This window comes from Pieris brassicae, chromosome 2 (genome assembly GCF_905147105.1).
Source record: "Pieris brassicae chromosome 2, ilPieBrab1.1, whole genome shotgun sequence".
In the NCBI taxonomy this organism is placed as follows: domain Eukaryota; kingdom Metazoa; phylum Arthropoda; class Insecta; order Lepidoptera; family Pieridae; genus Pieris; species Pieris brassicae.
Window position 1 is genome coordinate 607,979 of NC_059666.1, and position 21,693 is coordinate 629,671.

At 36.0% G+C, this 21,693-nt stretch overlaps 1 protein-coding gene across 1 annotated transcript in view; it reads right to left on the bottom strand.

Annotated features, from left to right (window-relative positions):
• The window catches only part of LOC123720384 (thyroid transcription factor 1-like), a 32,411-nt gene extending 16,145 nt beyond the window's left edge, over window positions 1–16,266 (bottom strand). The window contains exons 1-3 of the mRNA XM_045676969.1: window positions 16,011–16,266; window positions 12,769–12,968; window positions 475–623 (exon numbers count right to left, since the gene is read on the bottom strand). Coding sequence (XP_045532925.1) covers window positions 475–623; window positions 12,769–12,968; window positions 16,011–16,237 — 576 coding nt within the window. The 5' untranslated portion in view covers window positions 16,238–16,266. The remainder of the gene's footprint in view (window positions 1–474; window positions 624–12,768; window positions 12,969–16,010) is intronic.
• Window positions 16,267–21,693: the final 5,427 nt, after the last annotated feature.

The following is a 21,693-nucleotide window of genomic DNA, read 5'->3' on the forward strand; positions in this document are numbered from 1 at the left end:
TTGTTACGACTTTTATAGCCATTATAGGTATTTTATAACAGAATATTTAGTCTACATCAGTGTTGTTTGTTTCTTTAGCGAAACACCGTCATGTTATTATTATTTAGTTCTTTACTATTCTATATAAATATAAATTAATCGCAAATATGTTGCTTAGCGCAAAACTAAAAGACGGCTTTTATTTATACCTTGAACTCTGAGGAAGGTTTTTATAGAGAGGAAAAAAGTGATTAATACACGTGAACGAAGACGTCATTGCCATAAAACCATGCTTTGACATGTTATTAATCATCATCGGAGCAAAGTAGAACATTGCTTGTTAGTCCAAGACCAGGGCCTCTGATCATTATTATTAAGTTATTGGCTTTCACACTAGAAAAGTGTTTGACGATTTAACTACTAACTACTACCATTTTAGACCTGAATACTTTGGACTACTCTTTCCCCAAAAATCCAAGAAGCTTCAAATCTCACCTGTGCTTGTGTAAAAAGCACCCTTCTTTTTCTCCTCTGGGCAAGAGGAAACTGCATTGGCTTAGCGTCGGGTCCCGCGCAGGCGGCAAGCCCGCCCATGTTGTTCACATGTCCCATGCCTCCCCCAGTCGACGTCATCAGCCTGGAAACTAAAGCAGCCGCTCAGGTACGCTTACATTTAACTTACCTCTGACTCGGTAAAAGGTATTATAATTTGGTTTTCTTTTCCCAGTTTTTGTTGAAAAAACACTTAGTACTTACAAGCTTTGACAGACTATTGAATTTTCATAATGAAAAGAGAGATATCGCGAGATTCTCTTCTGTTTCATTTTTTTTTCACAGAAATTAGAAATTTTCTCTCATTCTAATAATTATTTTGGAGAGGATTCTTTATAATGCAAAGTTTTTTATAGAAATAGCAAAATATGAGTCGTTTGGGAACAATAACCGTTCTCTTAATGATTTGCCGATGCTTTAAAGACTTTTGTTCCGTCGGAAACCAAACGACGTGGTCCCTCTAAATATTAAATAATATAACTTATAAGTTGCGAACCGCCAAGTCAGCAATTAAAATAAATCAGTGGCACTACAACCTTTTTAGGTCTGGGCCTCAGATTTCTGTATCTGTATCATTATCATTTGTTAAGCTAAAAGGCAAGTAGGTAATCAGACTCTTGTGCTTGACACACTTGACTTTTTGGGTATAAGGCTAGCAGGTTTTCCTCACGATATTTTTCTTCACCCTTCGAACAAAGTTAAATGCGCACATTGAAAGAAAGTCCATTGGTGCATAGCCAAGAATCGTATTACGACTTCAGGGATGAGAGTCTCCTGCTGAAGCCACTAGGCCAAAACTGCTCATAATAGCTCACCCGAGTCAGTGAACAAGTAGGTTCCCTCTGAAGCGACGCAAAAAGAATTTTATTTAATTACGCTCAGAATTTTATACCTTTAGAAAAAAAATACAGCATAATTAAATGCTATCCTAGTCATTGGAAAATTAAAAAAATAATTAACATCTCCTTACTCTGGCAACATTTAAATGCAGCCAGCGGTACGTACCATTTTTTATAATGACACTACACTGTTTCCGCTATTTCCGTGATTCTTAATGAAATTTGTACGTGCACGTATTATTTCAATGTTCACATACAAAAACAGGAACATTTGAATAATATTATGGCAACGGGGGTAATAATTAATTTATACAAAATACTTATGTTTAGTATTAGCGAGTACCGAGTTGATACCTACGAAGTTTACGGATCCTTTCCGGAATTCTCGCTTTATTTTTGATTGTTTTAACTGTTATCACAAGATTAATTTAAGAAACTATTTAAAGATATATATATTATATACTAATAGTTAAATGCTAAGAGTTAATAACAAAACATAAACACAAAGTCTAGTGGCTTATAGGTTATTGCGTCGGCTTAACGGCAAAGGCGTTGCCAATCTTTTAAGAATGGGTACCTACGCTCTCTTCTTGAAAACCCCTAAATCCATATTTGAGAGTTGATACATGACATTCCGAGGGATTTTCACCGAGAAAGAAAGCTCGATTGGGCAAAGCTGCGGTCAGAACTTACGACCTTAAAAATATGCAACAAAATATATATTTTGCTATTATATGTATATATTATATTAAACTCTCATATAAAACAGTTTTAGAATTACCGGATTTATTTTCATGCAAGACAAAACCTTGAATTCACAAATAAGCATGTGCATATTTGCCATACGGATCTAATATTATTTTATTGTAACGTCGAAACCCGCACGGCAGCAATATTCCACACATTATGCTCCGTCGGATCCAGCGTTCATTCTATTTACACAACACTCAACCATCGAAAAGGGTCTTTTCAATAAAATATAACTCCATTCTTCCTTACGTCATTGTCCGACTGTTTTGCTTCTATAGAATGTTATCTACATCAGTTTTTAGTCTGTGGAACTAAACGTCAATGAAGCGGCGGACATTTTGTTATCGTGAAATCTTTTTTAATAGCCATTTAATTGAATGAACGGGGGCTTGCGTCTAATGATACGTGAACAGATGTTTACAAATATTTTAATTGGACATACTACGTTTTGCGTTTTGCCTGTATTACATATAATTGGGTAAATTAATTATTGTATATATTACATATAATTATGTAAACTCATTAAATATGTGTAAACTTTGAAATAATGTTGCCATATTTGGTAAAAGTGATGTGTATTAATCAATGAGTTGTGTCATTACTAAATTGTATTACATAATTAATTAACACAAAGCGTGTTTGTCAAAACTATTTCCATTAAATTTTCATATATTGTTAGACGTGTCACGGATTACTTAAGTTCCACGAGTGCTTTGAATATTGTTCAGAATCAAACAAAAGTTTAAAAATCTCCTTAAATGATTTCGTAATGTGAATTATTTTATCTTTAACAAAACGTATAAACATATACCCTTTAAATACTGCTTTTATAGAAAGGTTACATATTGATACACATATACATAAATATTCACGCATCTTTCTGAAGTGTATTCCTTTTTAGAAAAAACCAATAAGTACTATTTAGTTTATAGATTTCAAAGAAATGAATCTTTTAATACTAGTGTTTTATTGAATTAGTTCAAGCCTGCGTATACCTATAGATATTATATACTGCGATCCCAAGAGATACAGATTACAAAAACTAAAAGTACTATGTGGAATCTTCGATGTTAAAGCGAAAATTTTTATTATTATAAGGTAATTCGATGGTGTGGCGAGGACAGTTGGGTCCGATCTTGTTTTCATAACAAATAGATCTGTAATTGAAATGGGGACGGACATTGACACCCCAAAATTCATTCGGGCTTTCAAAATACTTCCGAGAATTTAGTGAATTGCTCGATATATCTTCATAAAGCTTTAAGTAAAATATTTATTTTTGTAGAGAGAAAACATTGACAATGACCTGATTGTACGTATTCCGGTCCGGTGGTGGAGAGGCTGGATCTGTCACTCAGGTCTCCTGTTACAGAGACCAGTCTCTCACATACACTTCCAAATGTTATCATCTTAGTTTAATCATAATAACCTTCTATGTATGTATATGTGAGAGAAGAAATAAAGATTATTATAAAAAAAAAAAACACAACTGACCTATTGAGAGTCCACAAACCAATAATCAATAATCACACATCAGTCACAATTTAATGACATCGAAGCTTGTCAGCTAATAATTAATATCATTTCTACTATGCATAGTTAATGTAGTTCTTATAGGGACTGTCTTAGACCGTTTGTTCAGGCCTTAGGGGTAGCCATAATTATGTTTTAACAAAAAACTGGAATTTTTCCTAAAAAATAATATTTCTTATTCAATTTTTTTAAAGCTGTGTTGGTCTATAGTGGTATTACCGTGCGACTCATCTCTGAGGTGGTATCGATCCCCGGCTGTGCATTAACACTCGCTCGAATACTGAAGGATAACATCATGAGGAAACCGGCTTGCCTTAGACCCAAAAAGTCGGCGTACGTCACGCACAGGAGTCTGATCCCCTACTTGCCTATTACATTGACAAATGACCATGAAAAGATCAGATATGAAGGGAACAGTAATCGGACTAGACCTAAAAAGAGTATTGTGCCTTTGGTTCTATTAGCTTATTGTAATTTTTATATTTACATATCATTTTGCGATCATGGCACAAAGCTTGGTCTGAAAAAATATTGCTTACAAACATTAAAATAAGATTTTACCGACTACTTATGTACCTCCACATTATGCAGACAAAATCGCGGTTGGACCTGGTAGCTAATAGGGTATCAAATCGCGCACGCCCGGGGCGCCGGCCCCAAACTGACCAATTTCACGGCAATTGGTCACTGCAACTCATCAAACGCAGTCCAGGGTGTGACGAAAGCACCCCTCCGGGTTGATTCAATAATCTTTGTTTAGCTTAACTGATTTTTAACGTATAGCGGTTAAGTTAAAGAGAGTGATATTCTTAATTGCGTTTAGAAGTTCACTTTAAAATCTCTTAATTATAATTCAAACTCAAACTGAAAATTACTTTATTCATATAGGTAACTAAGTAAACTTATGAACGTCAATAGAAAAGATGTTAAATTGATTCTAAATTTACATTTACTACCAGTTCGCAAGTCAAGGACGCGAAGAACCGGCAAGAAACTCTTCACCACTTTTTTCAATCGCCAAGTTTTCAGTCATACAAATCGTTTCAACTGGAGCAAATCAATCCCAAGGATTAGGTTCATTTAAACAATCGTATAAAAAGCTTTATTGATTAATTTACGTTTAACGAGAATTGTGAATTTATTCAGTGATAATAATTGTCTAATGTCGCTTGGGAGTTTGTTTTATAAACGAATACAATGTCCATATAAGGAGTGGTTTTTCATCTGGATTATATACATTTTGTGTACTCTATTTTTCTAATATTTAAACAAATATACTTCCATATTGAATTCTTTTCAATGCAAAAACTCACTCTTATTTTAATGTTATCACTATATGTTACGCTCCTCTAATAGATGCTTTCTGGTAAACCCATCTCACAGCTCATCCATCCAACACATTTAGGATCTCCGGGTCTCCTGTCTCGTTCTTCTACATAAACATTTCTTAAGCATATTGTAATTCATTTATCCGTGACTTTAGCTTTTAGTCCATTTTTTGTGATATCTTACATTAGGTTTGGTAATTTCAGTGTTATTTGTAATTTTGTTTTAGTTGATTTGTCAGAGTGAACGTAGTGGAATAAAATTGGGAAGTGTATCTCGCTCTTATGTACATAATACTAAGTCTCTCATATAAATAAAATATAATTTTATAATGAAAAATAAAGTTCTTTTAACATAAATTTATTTCTTTTTAATGTTGTACCTTACTAGGGTTGGCTGGAGGAGATCTTTTGTTAGCGATAAGGCCGCCGGTTGCATCCCTTATAATTATTATGTTATTCGTTTTTCTTTTAATGTAGCGTAATATAAATAAAAAAGTAATACATATTTAAACACGAGTCCTTAGTTATTTTTATCATATTACCCGCGCATCAGAAGTAAGTTTATAAAAAAGTAAAAATCATTCTTAGAGTGGCGTTCTACGGAAAATCTTAAACTAGTTACCTGAGGAAGACATCAACGAAATTAAAGCCATAAACGTAACTTCCTCGGACTCAGTCTGTGTAATATTTAAATATTAAAATTTGTTACATTACAAATAATCTGTCGCGTTTTTTGCATTTTCTTTCCTCATTTTTATACAACAAAAGGACAGGAGACTCATCTCAGTGCCCATGGACACTCTTAATGCCAGAGGGCTCGCGATTGCGTTGCCGGCTATTTAAGAATCAGTACGTCATACATCTGAGACAAGATCCGACCGTTTAATCAATCATTATAATATTAATACAAATATAATTTTCATTTCATTTGACTTTGTGTTCACCTCTATTTTATAAACAATTTTTGTTTTATTTTTATGTAATAGCAGGCAAACGGGCAAGAGGCTCACCTGATGTGAAGCGATACCGCCGCCCATGGACACTCACATTGCCAGAAGGCTCGCAAGTGCGTTGCCGGCATTTCAAGAATTGGTACGCTCTTTTCTTGAAGGAACCTAAGTCGAATTGGTTCGGAAATACTTTGTGTTATAAATAAGCAAAATATTTTACTAAGAAATACAAGAACATGTAATGTATCGCTTGGTTATCCCAATATTAGTATAAAGATCCCTAATATAGTCACTCGAACGTGATAAGTTTGACTCCCGGCGTCACGCGTGTATTGACCTATTGCTAATGGCTGTCGGAAACACGTCAGCTGCTTCAAATATCCTTTGCTCCAATATTCTTAGTACGGGGATATACGCTTCAAATTTCAAATCAAAATGTACACTTATGAAGTTATTACAATTAAAAAGTAAATCGGTGGCGCTACAACCTTTTTAGGTTTTAGAAGTCTGTATCTGTTTCATAACCAATTGTTAATGCAATAGGCAAGTAAGTAATAAGCCTTCTGTGCCTGATAGACACCGTTTTGGGTGAACGACAAGCCGGTTTCCGCACGATGTTTGCGATGCAACGCACTGGAACCTTAACTTATTTTCAAAAGTATAATAAGCAATCACCCGTTTTGTCGTTGTTAAGTAATAATGCATTCCAACTTTCGTATAATCTTTTCTATTCGATTTGAGTAGTTCTAACATAACTACAGAAAACTGCATACGTAATGGTTGAAACAACAAACAAATTGGCAATTTGAAATTGAAATTGTTTTTGGTTTTATAAAAGTAGTATTAAGCAGTTAGATACAATACAGCTAGTGTAGTATAAATACATATTGCTAGACAGTGTTCTGAGTGGTTGTCGTGTAACGGTGCAAATTTATAAGTAATCGGTAAGTGGTTAAGCAGATTCTCATGTGAGACCATAAAAACAGCTCTATAATATATAGAATAGAGCTGAATTTGAAACAAATAAGTTTAATGTCCTTCATACAATAATATTATTATTTATAATTCGCGTCTTTGTCTTTTACCAGGTTTCAATTTTGTAATTCTTTAGTGACACATTTGAGAGCTAGCCTATAAAAATAACCAAAATCGCCCCCATAAAATGCATGTGACCCGCTAGGGGAGTGAAACACAATACAGCTATTATTTCCCAATGTTTGTGCACGCACAATTTGCCAGACACGTACGAAATGGCAACATTATGCACATCATGGGGTTTATAATACGATTAGGAATGCTCACGCCGTATTTTACTAAATAAACACGCGTTATGATAACATATATTTTGACAATTGTCACTAAAATCAATTGTTGATTTGATTCTTTCTTTATTTTTTACAGTATTCGAATAATACGAGAATATTATGTCATAAAACAGATGTGGTAATGATGTGGTAATGGGCGGGGCATAAACCAAGACGCACAGATAGAAATGGTGAACTTTAAAGACAAAGATGTAGAAGAAAAAATAGCATAAATCGAATGAAGAAAGGAAGCCATGAACAGGAAAAGCTAGCTAAAAGAAAAGGAAGCCATTACCAGTAAAGGGATTCCGATCAATGGTACTGAAGGAAGCTAGGACGATAGGATAACTATTTTTTTTTAAATAAAATATATATCACAAATCTAAGCTATACATTCTACTTTTGATTTGCAATTTAACGGGCTTTTGTTAGTATTATTATAGTAATTCGAGAGAAAACGACTCTGATGTAATCAATATCAAAATAGATAAATAGGTAACTTTATAATTGTACATAACTCAGTAACATTCTTCATTCCTAAATATACTTTGAAATGGGATGGTAAACATCGTCCCTAAAGATAAACTGCCCTCTGTGTGTGACGTGTCCACTCCACGCGCCTAACAATCTAACTATGCCACATTTATTCCCTCTAGCAATTTTAATTCGAGCCGGTGTGTATGACGGTTCGGTCACAGGTAGCTGGATTTTAACTTTATTTATTTTTACTGAACCAACTGGTTTTGAAATATTCTTATATATTTTATATGACTGGTAAACCGTGCCAATTGTTATTATAATGAACCAATGACAGATTTCGAAAGAACAAGGTTTTAGAAATATAATTCAGTTAATTTCACGGAGTTAAGATGTTCAGTTAAATTTATTGAAACTATTGTTTTAAGAATTATGTCATAGAAGTACACTTACTTAACGCGTTTACGTAATTACAGCAATTCAGATTTCGATGTTGACATCCGATACAAGGATCGTTAGAGACATCGAGTGGAGAGCGTTGTATTTGTCTAACTATATTTCACATGCATCGCATTACATCTACCGGAGCCTTCGACTGCATCGACCTATGGTTATTTGCGGACGTGAGGCCTCTTGTTTACTCAGCCAAGACTCTAGTGGTGGACAAACATAGGACGGATCGTTCGGAATTGCTTATTTTGTCTCTGCCTACACGACTCCCATAAACAGGTACTGAGCGTTTCGGCGTGCCACAGGGTAGCGCTCTCGGCCCTTAAACATTTAGTAGTGATAATTTTGTGTACGGTAAGAGCTTGTTTTTTTTTTTGTTAGCTCGAGCTAACCGTTTTAATCTTGGATGAGTGGCCAGTTGCGTGTTTGCTTTTTATCACCTTATTGTTCGTTCGAATGATACGAAGTGGGTGTTAATTTGTTGACTGACAATTTGCATACACGCTGCTGATAAACGATTTTAAACAAAATTGCGTGTTTATTCAGATACCTTTATTTTATGACCAGAGAAAGTTTATTTTCTTGAGAAACTAAATGACCTGCAATCAGTTATACTAAATACTCTTCCCTAAAACGCTAAAGGTACATACTAGTTATTAACAATGGTGAATATACTAAATGGGAGGTTTTAAATATAAACAGGTAATGAGGTATCACAAGGAAATATACAGTTTAGGTTCAAAAGATGTTATATCTTATGAATGAATTCTAGATCCACACTTTTACGATACTTTATTACTCACTATTGTTACATGAAGAACATTAGCTACATTTAGGCAAATATAAGTTGCAATCGAAGTACTTAAAGAATACTTATATTACGTTTCACAAGAACAAATATGCCTAATGACCCAACGAAAAGTTATGTCATCGTGTAAATAAGAACGTTTGTATTGCTGACGGTCTTTTGATTAAACGCAAACAAATATTAAAATCACATTTAGTAATATTGAAAATGATTATAACAAATTCAATAATGTGACATTTGTTAATAATTTTATTGGATAAGTACAAAATAATTTGATTTGTCTGTAAGCGGTGATCAAAATACAGTGTAGACGAAGTAAGTGTAAAAGTTTAGGGGAAAACAAAACCTAGTTTTAGGAAATGCCTAGCTTCTGCGTTCTTCTTCGGAATGGAGGCCGAGATTCAGACCTCTAGGCTACTAGGTGGACAGATGATTTGGTGAGAGAGGAAGGAAGGCGTTCGATGCAAAGCCAACTAGTCATACCGGAAATTTATTTTAACTTCTAACCCAGAATTTAGCAGTCAGTAGGATACGTTCAATCTGTTATCGTAAGTTTGTAACTATGTATATTAACACTGCAATAATATTTAGTTTCTTTTATCCAAATCCTACTAAAATAAAAAACAAATTGTCTAATATATATACATCACGATCAAATGGTCACATCATTGGAGATGTATCGTGAGCTATCATTATTTCTGATTATCAATTTAAACTTAAACTAAAATATGCTTTAATATTGAAATATAGTTGGATCCTTTTAGAACTATTTGCATAATAATTGTCCAAGTTCCGATATTTGCTTTGCATTGTCTAAATAAATTGAACGCCATCTTGAATCAAGTGGTTACGAATAGTTTATTAGTTATTTAATGCGTAATTCAAGGTTATTGGTTTGGCTCTGTATGCAGTAATGGTAATAATTTAAACTAATTTCTTTAATAATAATAATATTTCTTGGGCCGTGGGTTCGTCTATTATAGATTTATGTTGGAGCTGGTTGATAGTACCGGTGACCTCAGAGCTGGTGCTTTCCTTGGTTAACGAATAAGTATCGCAATACACACACGGGGACGTGTGTGTATTACGACTTTATAAATTTATATTTATCATTTCTTTAATATTATTACTTGTAGGTTACGAATATTGTGAATTTATTTTTTTACTAATAGTACCTATCATTATGCAGTGCTGGCCTAGTCGCTTCAGCGTGCGACTTTAATCCCTGAGGTCTTAGGTTCGATCCCCGGCACCAGTGGATTTTCTTTCTATTTGGGCATTTAACATTAGCTCGAACGGTGAAGGAAAACATCGTGAGGAAACCCGCTTGCATTAGACCCAAGAAGTCGACGGCGCGCTGCAGGCACAGAAGATTGATCACCTACTTGCCTATTCGATTTAAAAATGATCATGAAACAGATACAGAAACCTGAGGCCCAGAGCTAAATAGGTTTTAGTGCCATTGATTTATGTATTTTGTTTGTACATAATCATTAATTAATAAAAAAATGTGTAATTTCTTTAGATAGCTCAACGATAGATTATGTATGTTATTTTCCTGTTTTAATGTCAAATTTTGATAGCGTTGACATATAGCTTTTATCTACTGTATTTGTGAAATATTATGAGCAAAAGAAACTTCAGGGGCTGTCAAGATGATTTATTTCATTTAGATTTGGCATTATAAGCATTTAAATACTTAATAAAACAGTTAATGATACAATTTCTTTCTCGTGCAATGCTGATGGATTTTAGTCAGTTTTCTACACGATATTATTTGTAAATTATTGGAATGATGTTTACCACCACTTTTATAAAAAAGGAATTCAATCTAATTGCATTGTTATAACTAATGATCTCTTTTATTTTCAACACAATTGGACAGAAGGAGTACTTTAGTTAAAACATCACCTATATAAATACTATACTTCAGTTAAAGACTTATAAAATTGCAAGCGTAAATAAGCCTTTCGATTTCTATAACAAAATATATATTAAACATACAACAAAATATATAACAAACATTGATTAAGTAATCAGTATTACATTAAATGAATTTTAGTTCTTTAAAGTTTCCGTTTTCGCTACACAATTTCAAAAGCGGTTTATTTATATCAAACTAAAATTTCAGGTTAACTTTAACCTTTAATAATAAGACCCAGTCTCTGTACGAGTTTTCTCATCAGAAAACAATGAGTCCTATCTGCAGATTAATGATTCATTTTATCAAATTTCGTTTACCTAGAAATAAGATTCATAGAAAATGATGACAGAGTACCGATTCTGCTTCAGAGTTACACAAGTTACCGTATCCTTTGAATAATCTAAGGTTACTAAGACACCGCACTGGTAGCCGAGCACGTATTCATTATTTTTTAATACTTAATGGTGTTTACCTGGCGACGGTAAGCCGCAATTTGAGACATTTGTTTTTATAGTGCATGCTTCATCGCTGTTCAAACAGTTAACTTGCCAAAGTATTAATTAAAAATAAACCCGTGGCGCTACAACCTTTTTAGGTCTAGGCCTCAGATTTATGTATCAGTTTTATGATCATTTGTCAATCTAAAAGGCAAGTAGGTGATCAGCCTCCTATGCCTGATCTACCGTCTATTTTTTTGGGTCTTAGGCAAGCCGGTTTCCTCACGATGTTTTCCTTCACCTTTCGAGCGAATGTTATATAGAAAGAAAGTCCATTGGTGCACAGCGGATCGAACCTACGACCTCAGGGATGAGAGTCGCCTTAGAGCCACTAAGCCGATACTGCTTGCATTTCATGTTGAAGGAAAACATCATGAAGAGATCCCAGATCGAAAATCTAATCACCTAACTTGCCTAAAAAGAAAAACTTATTAAGGAAACAACGCCGTAGCGCCTCATAGTTATTGATTCGTTTATCGTAATCGAACGTAATAAATAATTTTATGTTCCACGTATCTATTCTGTATAAAGCTGATTGTGCGGAACTTTGAAGGCATTTTATTGTAATATGTTCCATAATATACACATCATAATAATAATGAATGTTACTTTAGTTTACTTGAGATATTAGAGATTACCTATATTATTTCCTTCAACTTTATACTCTTGCGAAATAAATGTTTTGCCAAAAACTGTTTATTGTAGTTCAAAGGTGTCTCATTAGGTTAGCGTGGCGCGGGTTACGTGTGAGGGGTAACGCAACGTAGGCCGCAGCCGTGCGCGCGCATTTATTGACGCGCCGCCATCTTAGTGGACAAGCGGGGTGGCGAGCGAAAATTAATCAAATTAATTTTCATTGTTGCGTTATGTAATTAAATTATGACGAATTTAAATTGCTCTCCGTTGCTGGCAAAATGGGAATTTTATGTTGTATTATGTATCTAAAGATACGATAATATTAGCGGCGCCAATTTCGGTAGAATTTGTCATATCATATTTTATCTATTATAAGACAACCCTTATTCTAATTCTAACGTAACAGAATAAACACTACTTACCGAGAAGTTGACATATTCGGTAGTGGACTGATCAATTTAAAAAAAAAAACATTGTAAAGTGCCTACCTGAAACCTAATCCGCTTTTTCGATAGTGATTTTTTGTAACTTTTATGATTACTATAATTGTTATATATTTAAGAAAAGGTAGCTTGTAAAATTGTGCATTATATATGATGTTGTGAACTTTAGTAAATGAATAAATAGATTTGTCAGATAAACCATATCCGGCAAACAAATGTAGGTATACTGTCATTCAATTTTCACTTTCAGAACCTGTTAATAAAGTACGTAAATCTAAGAAACAAAATACCGACTCACTGGCAAACCTGGGGTCATTCGAGGCGGGGTACCAACTGGCTCCACGCATATCTCCATAATGGGGCAGGTCAGCTGGGGCACATCCGTAACCCTGGACTGGGGCACCGCCGTATAACGGCACAGCGTAGGGATTAGCCGCCATCCCACAAGAGGCCCCCGGCCCGAGAGGAGAGTTTATACTGCTCCCCGACGAATTGGACCTGAAATGGGAGACGTAGTTAGTTTTGACCTTTATTACATTTAGGTATAGGGATTTTGTCTATAAATATTTAATTGTAATGTCTGTATCCCATGAACTTAGCTGTGGTCCTCCCCAATACCAGAATAAAGAGAACTCTTTAACTAGAAAAACCATCAGTGCAAACCTGTAGAAGGAAGGATTTGAAAGGTTGTCATAAAAAACAATTAAATCGTTTCCAACCATTTTGTTTTGATGTTTGTATGTACAAATCTTGACAAAGGTGTCCGATTATAATAAATTAACTTTAATGTACCTATTAAGTTGTGCAGGTATGGTGAATATACGTTAAATATCACGCGAACGTCATCCAATTTAAAGTTTTAAATAAAACATGCACAAAACTAATCTTCATTCATTTATAATAATAACCGTTAACTTTCGTATTTAACACAAAATGCCACACGAAGTCACGGCGCCAACACGTCACGGAACAAAACCCCGGATTATCTGCCTAATCTCTATTTACACAATTTAATCTCCCGTTAGATGCTACCCCAACCCATCAATTCAAACAACTCTAAACTCTGTCTATTAAAACCTCCATGGTTATATGGGGTGTCAAATTGACAAATTAGATTTTGACAAGATAAATTCAGCGGGAAACGGGAAAATTGTTTAGGTAACGGCGTGTCACAATGTTATGTGTTTTTTATTTACCAATAGGCACTTAATTATGTTGGAACGTAGATAATGTAAAAATTTAAAAATGAAAACCTTGGTTTGTTATCATTCAGATTTATCTTAGATAAAAGGTCTATTCCACCAAAAACATACTAAAAAACAACAAATCTCGCAACCGTAAAAAGTGAGTTCCATGTAACCAAGTAGGTTATTTTATTTAGTACTTAAGTAATTACATAGGTAATTAGCGAGACCTAACTACATCTTATACTGATTTTTTCAATGTAACAAATCTTTTATTTTTAATATATATATATATATTGACTTCTAAGTTATAGGGCCTCCGAGAAAATGATAGTACGGCCGTGTCGTTTGCTCGATTTGGCGGGCGCACTCCCGTGCCCCCAGATCAAAAATTCCATCTATAGCACAATGCTTTAAAAATGCAACGTTAAAAATTCATAAATATTATTAATTTTACTAAGTTTCTAAATCTGTTGTTAATTCTGTGACTAGTCATTAAGAACAAATTATGTACAGCTAGGTTGAAATTATACAAATTTAAAAAAATTCCTTTATTTACCGCGATGTAAATAGTCAGGCGTGAGTCTGTCACTTAGTTTGTTTGCCCACTCGTGCGCACTTCAGGTCATTTAAAATGCAAAATACAGTAGGTACACGAATAGTCACAAGAATAATAAAGTAGGCAATGTTTGACATTGGTCACTTGGCTTGGTGCGTTTTAAGAATATGGAATCGAAGTAAGATCTAGATTTGACCAAGCCATAAAACAATTACAAAGACTAACTCAATTTTAGTGGCTTGGTAGGTTTATTATCTTTACTTCTAAATTAAATACGATTTAAAGATTCAAAGACAATAATAAAATAAATCTGTGGCGCTACAACCTTTACAGGTCTGGGCCTTAGATTTATGTATCTGTATTATAAGTCAATCTAATAGTCAAGTAGGTGATTCTCTCTGTGCCCGAAACACACCGACTCTTTGGGTCTATGGCAAGCCGGTTTCTTCGCGATGTCACCGTTCGAGCGAATGTTAAATGCGCATAGAAATAATGTCCGTTCTTGCACAGGATCGAAACTACGGCTTAATGGTTTTATATAAGTAATATTATATTTATATAATTATTTAAATATTCGCTTACATAGGTACTAAAAAGCTTTTGTCATCTACACAACCATTGCCGGAGGACTAAACAATTTATAGGAACGGAAAAGATTATATTATTTTTATGTAAACGCAATTAATATATTTGTATATAACCTACCGAACATTGGATTTAAAATATTAGATGGAAGATATATAAGGATATTAGTAGGGTGTGGTGAATGTTAGATATTTGAAGAAGCAAGAGAGACATTATATGAATGTAAACAAATACATCTATGTACGTTTATAAAAAGTCTAATTTATATTTTTTCTTATTAAAACACGCAAAATTAGATGACTTCTACTAAATATAAGCAAGATTTAATAAATATACGTTCATAGCCTACTAAAATTTATATTAAACTTTTTATAGACAGTAAATCAAAATATTAAATAAAAATTACAAGTTGTTTATCGAAAAAGCAAAATAATATTACCTATAGTTGTACCTAATTAATATTGTATTAAAGAATTATTCTAGAAAACCAAGTATTTAGTACAAGAAATTCGATTTGTTAAATTAATTTCATATAATTGCGTAAACGTAAAAATTACATTGTTCAAATTAAATGGCCCCCGCTTACAACTTGTTATAATAAAACTACATTCGAATTACCGATGCATATTTAATTAATCTGAAAAATCATCACTTCCAGCTAATTAAGCCATCCATCTAATTCATAAAGAAATAATAATAAATATGGTAATACACTGCGGTAATGTTCATCATTTGTCAACATTAAAATAACAGCCCAATTTCAAATTAGTAGAGCAACGCGACGCGCAAATTAAACCCGAAGCTCTCAAAATAAATATCCGCTACGCCAGACGTACTAAAGCAAAGAATAAAATTGGAAAAACTATTTATGATTGAGCACCGCAACCGTTATTGAAAACGCCGTAAATACGTACATAAAACTCATTTGTTAGCATTTAGGTGGCGCAGTTCCCTAAGGGGCAGGATCGGTCCTCCGCTACTGCATCTACTCCGCTAATATTGTTTACATCCTCGAGTGGCATTCGAGAAACGCGAGTCCATATACCGACACATCGTTGACCTCACATGATCACATCACTTGACCGATCACAACATACCTGCACAAACAAACGTCACCGAACTATATCCTTCGACTAGGCGCGCTCGAGTGCCCTCGAGACCTTCGGCCACTCGAAAAATCGGGAGGGTCCCCCGCCAGATCGATGCACGCACCTGTACGGCGACGGCGGGTTGTTGGCCAGCTCCAGTTTGCGGTACTCTTCGATGGGCGACAGGATGTCCGTCACCGAGAAAGGGGTCGAATGCTGCAGCTGCAACTGCGACAGGTTCTGCTGCAGCAGCGCCGACTTGGGCGATAGGCTCATCGCCAGCTCGGCGGCGCTCAGCTCCGGCAGCGCCTCCGCCGGACACGGCGAATAGCCGCCGCCCTCCGCGGACATCCGATCGACACTCGACGCCACTCGACGGCTCAGCCTCTAGTGGCTCTCGGGGCGAGAGTGGCGTCGAAGCCCGCCGCGCCCGCCGAGCCCGTCCCGCCCCGCGCCGGCCCCGCCTTGCGCTCCGCCCGACGCGCTCATTGGTCGGACCCGCCCGCCGCCCGCTGCCGACACGCCAGTCGGCCCGCGGCCGCGCGTCAGGCGCCCGCGACGCCCCGCGCGCTCATTACCGCCGTTCGCCAACTTTTACTTTGACAATCATGGAAATTATGCCTTATGTAGCCAATTAATGTTAGGCCGTGATTCTATTGTAAAAACACAGTGTACTTATCGTTATCTATAACTTTAGTGTCTCCTTCCACAATCTATCTATATATATGTGATACAAGATGTTTATTGAATAACTACGAATGTTACAACCTAACCTAACAAATTTAAGAGTTTGAATTGTCACTGTTGCTTAGTTATACTTACCTACTACCGGTAGGTACCTACCTCTTGATGTCTCTTGAAAGCTCTGCACTCTGAAAATGTTTAACACACATATAGAATATAATTGTATTGCTATTTTGTAAATGTTATCCCTCTGGTTATGGCGAGGCAGTAAAAGAAGATGTAATGTTACAGATCACTCTATATTTGTGCGTTTGTCAGATAAGTAATTGAGAGACGATTAAGGTACGTAGATAACACTGTCTCTGATTTCCGTATATAAAACTGCTTTCACGGATTTGAGCGCGAATTTATTATCTATAACATACCTAGGCCTAGAAGGCGCCTTTTCATTGTTAGCTTAGGAAGTTAATCGTTATTTTTCTCTTGTCTTACGGACGTTAATGATCGTGGCTACTTTAATTTTGGATGCCGCTCTTCGAAACAGTGACCTGGTGTTTTTACCAAATCATTGTCTTGGTTTTTTCAACCAAAACGTTCTTCTACTAGCCATGTTGCCTTGTATGATTACCTGAAAGAGTTCGTATGTTTTGGTGTTACGTAAAACGTGTCCGAAATACTTAAGTTTCCTTTTCTTAACCGTCATAAGCATATCTTTGTTCTTCTGTCCAGCACGGTTGTATTTCGTATGCGGTCTGTCTAAGATATTTTAAGCATACATCGATAAACCCAGAACTCGAATGCTTCCAGTTTTTGGACATCCTCTGTTGGCGTTCAAGATTATACGCCGTAGAGCAGCACAGAAACGACTTAACATTCTAAGCTGTAAATTAAGGCGCTTTGTGACTACTTTTTTTTAGTTTAGAAAAGAAGCTCCTTACTTGTTCAATTTTGCAGCGGATTTCAATGCTACGATCACCCTTTTCATTAATCACTGTGCCTAGTCCGTCCCAATTCTTACTTTTCACTAGCAGGCACTAGTAGGCAAATAGCTCAATAGCCAAGTAGCAGTTATGTTAGCAATGTATGTGTTTTTTGGTTTCCCCTTAAACAAGTTACAAGTTCTGAATCAACTTCGACTACAACTCCCGTTCAACTCAGAAGTCTTCTGACAGACCAAGTACCTGGTAAGGGATTATTTACGCCATTAATACGTTACCATCATTCATAAAACTCAAATACCTTCTGCCTACTACTTCTTCTACCTACCAATACAATATGATTAAATATATTAAGTTAATTTCATTACAGATTTATGTAATTTTTGTCTAAATTATCTATAACAATTCCCTTTCAGTTAAATCAGATTTCCCGCCTTTCGAATTGATATAATTTAAAGACCGATGACTCGACAAAATGACTCACTTGATTGCTCTTTTAATTATTTATAGTTAATCTCAGGAATACTTTTCTCTCGTATGAGATGTACCAGTTACCATGACAACATTTATTAATTCCTCTTAATCGCCTTTAATTGTACATCATCTTAGTTAAATTTTTTATCTTCAATCAAATGATATAAGTACGCTGACAAGTTGTTTTTATTAAAAAATATTAACTTAATTTCCACGGAAGTGTACCTGAAGTATTTCTGAACCAAATCGAATTGGTCGAATCGTTTAATCCTAGATTAAACTCATGATTAGAATAGTTGTGTTGTTTAACCTAATTGTTACACAAGAATGTGTCTACACAATCGTATCTTAATAATAAATCAAACAATTAGACATATTTGTTGAAATACACTATGTGTAGTAAATTTTATCAATATGACGTAAGTTAAATAATTGTAAAATTGCAAAATTAAACACACGGTAAATGTATGGTTCCTCATAACGGAGTGCTGTAAATAATAGATTATATCATTTTCTCTATATATATATATATAACTAAGGTATAGTTACAATTATTTGATTGTAAAATTAATGCTTTTAACATTAGGTAAATGCTGAAGAAGGTGCCTGCGTGTGGCTTTACTCTCGGGGCGTAATAATTATTCGTCATGCTTATAAAACTAAGAAGAGCCTAAGTGAGCGAAATGCACAGCCTTGGCTCGGACACTCAGCATGGTAAAGATAAATGTAATGACCTCATTTACCATGGAGAGTGTTCAGAGGAGTTGTTCAGCTGAGTTTTATCATGGCAGAACAAAAAAACAGATGGTAATCTGTATCACCGCGACGTCCTTCGTTCCACAACTGAGATTTTCTTAAGCCAGTTTTTTCTGCGCACCACCACTATGTAGATCCAGCTGTTGAAATACTAAGTTACTTTACTGCAGGTTTTTTTTTTAGAACATTGGACAAATTAAGAAGAAACGCAGAGTTGTAAAACGACGGACTGCGAGGTGACACGGATGGTATTTTGTATTCTGTCTTGATGTCCGTTAATGAAACTCAGCTACAGGTATTATTTGAACAAATACTGTACTTACATGAATTAATAAAACGTAATATATTGTTACGAGCTAGGGGATCGGATAGAAAATGCCGTAGATTTCTTCAAGGGTTTATTTCTTGAAAAATCAATGAGGAATTTATGGGCACAAAATTAATTGCAGAGATTCACTAATAACACACAAAAACACAGTCACTAAATACTTCACTTATGCACACTTCACACAGTTCTTTATCACTTATATTCACTTTATTCGCACTTTATCGCTTCGGTGTTTCGCTCTTGTTATCGCATTCAAAACTAAGTGACTAGTCGCGTTTCGGCTCGCTTATATATCCCTGGGAATAATTCTAAACAATATTCGAGAACTTTCTAGGCGGGCTTGCTACTGAGTAGCGATTGCACAATTCTAGAACGTTCGCACTCTTTGTCTCTTTCGCACGTTGCTCCGTCCTTGTCGTACGGCGTTCTAGAGTGCTCGTCTAGTTTCGAGAAAGTTCTGATCTTCTCTCTCTCTCTCTCGTATCATTTCGTCCTTGTCTCACACCTAGAAAGTTCGGTCTAGAATATTCCTTCACCAAAGGGGTATAACTAGGCCTGAAAACGCCTGAAAACGGGTCTCCTGAAAACTGCACTACTCGACTACACATGTTCTGAAACCGACTGAAAAAAGGTTTCAGCTTCCTGAAAACTAGGGTAATATTATGAAAATTACAATTTTCTAATATGTGATTGACCCTCTCCTGAAACGGTCAGAAATCATATTACAGCTTGCTGAAAAGTTCTCTAACTAGTGGAAAAATCTAGAAACATTGCAGTCGACCCGTCTTCGTAACACTACCCCTTCCTTAGACATGCTCGTCCCGAGCATCATTACATCCTTTATAGGGAGCCAATCGATTTATGTGAACGACTTTCGGTTTGCTCCTTAAACCACCCACTTTCTTTATGCGATAGGTAACGTCATTTATCTTCGTGACTATCGTGTATGGACCGTCCCAGTCAGCTTGAAGCTTTGGTGATTTGCCTTTTCGTTTTGTTGGGTTATGGAGCCATACTTGCGAGCCTTCTTTAAATTCTATGTGATTCGTCTTTCTGTCATACCTAATCTTCGTAGTCTCACTTATTTTACTTTGTGATGCTCGTACGTGTTCATGGATTTCGTCCAGTTTATTGCGCAGATCCGCAGCATATTCTGTAACACTCTCCGGTGTGTCAGGTGGTCGCCCAGTTACAATATCCGCTGGTAATCTAAGTTGTCTCCCAAACATGGCTAAAGCAGGAGTAACATTTGTGGTTTCATGAACCGCAGACCGGTATGACATTAGAAATAATGGAATATACTTGTCCCAGTCTTTTTGATGGTTGTCCACCAGTTTTGCCAAGTGCCTTTCCAAAGTTTGATTGAAGCGTTCCACCATTCCATCTGACTGTGGGTGATATGGAGTAGTCCGCGTCTTATGAATTCCCATTAATCGGCACAATTCTTGAAATAGTAGAGACTCAAAATTTCTTCCCTGATCACTGTGCATTTCCAAAGGTACTCCAAATCTAGAGAATACGTCATTTATAAGTATCTCAGCTACTGTAACTGCCTCTTGATTGGGAATAGGGAATACTTCGGGCCACTTCGTAAAATAATCCATAACAACCATGATGTACTTATTTCCTTTTTCTGTTAACGGAAATGGTCCAGCTATGTCAACTGCTATCCTCTCCCATGGAGCTCCGACATTGTATTTCTTCATACTCGCTCTAGTTCTCGACTGTGGGCCTTTAACAGCTGCACAAGCTTTACATTTCCGAATCCAGTCTTCTACATCTTCGCGGCAATGTATCCAATAAAATCTCTCTTTAATTTTCAAAAGAGTCCTTTTTACACCTAAGTGTCCGCCTGATGAGCCGTCATGAAACATTTCCAATATGTTGCGAATCTTGGCTCTTGGCACAACTAACTGTAGATGAGATGCATCCCCACGAGCGTTTTCCCATTTACGACATAACACCCCATTATGGAGAATTAAGCTATCCCATTGAGCCCAGTAACTCTTGGTCGTGGTGCTAGTAGATGCAACATCATTCCATCGCGGCTTTATAGCTGAAGATTTCATCCAGTCCAGAATTGGTTTAATGTCAGAGTCTTGTTGTTGCTCTTCCTGAATTAATTTACCACACCAATCTGGACTAATGGTATCCGTTCTGAGTATCCTCACATTGGCAACCTCTCTACCTTCGTGTCTTGTACAATGTTTACAGTCTTCCTCACATGGCCTACGAGACAATGCATCTGCGTTCCCGTGCGCTCTACCCTTGCGATGTTCAGTAGCAAAGTCATACTCTTGCAATTGTTCGATCCATCGAGCCACTTGTCCTTCTGGGTTCTTGAACTGAAGTAGCCATTTTAATGCAGCATGATCTGTTCTAAGACGGAACTTGCGACCTAGTAAGTATTTACTGAAATGCTGCAGCGTCTTCACAACAGCCAGTAGTTCCCTCCGAGTGACACAGTAGTTTCGTTCTGGTTTCGATAACGACTTGCTGAAGTAGGCTATTACTTCCTCGCGCTCACCTTTTACCTGTGATAGTACACCTCCGATGCCAATTCCACTGGCATCTGTATCTACCACATATTCGCCATCATGGTCCGGGTAGCCTAGTATCGGAGTCTC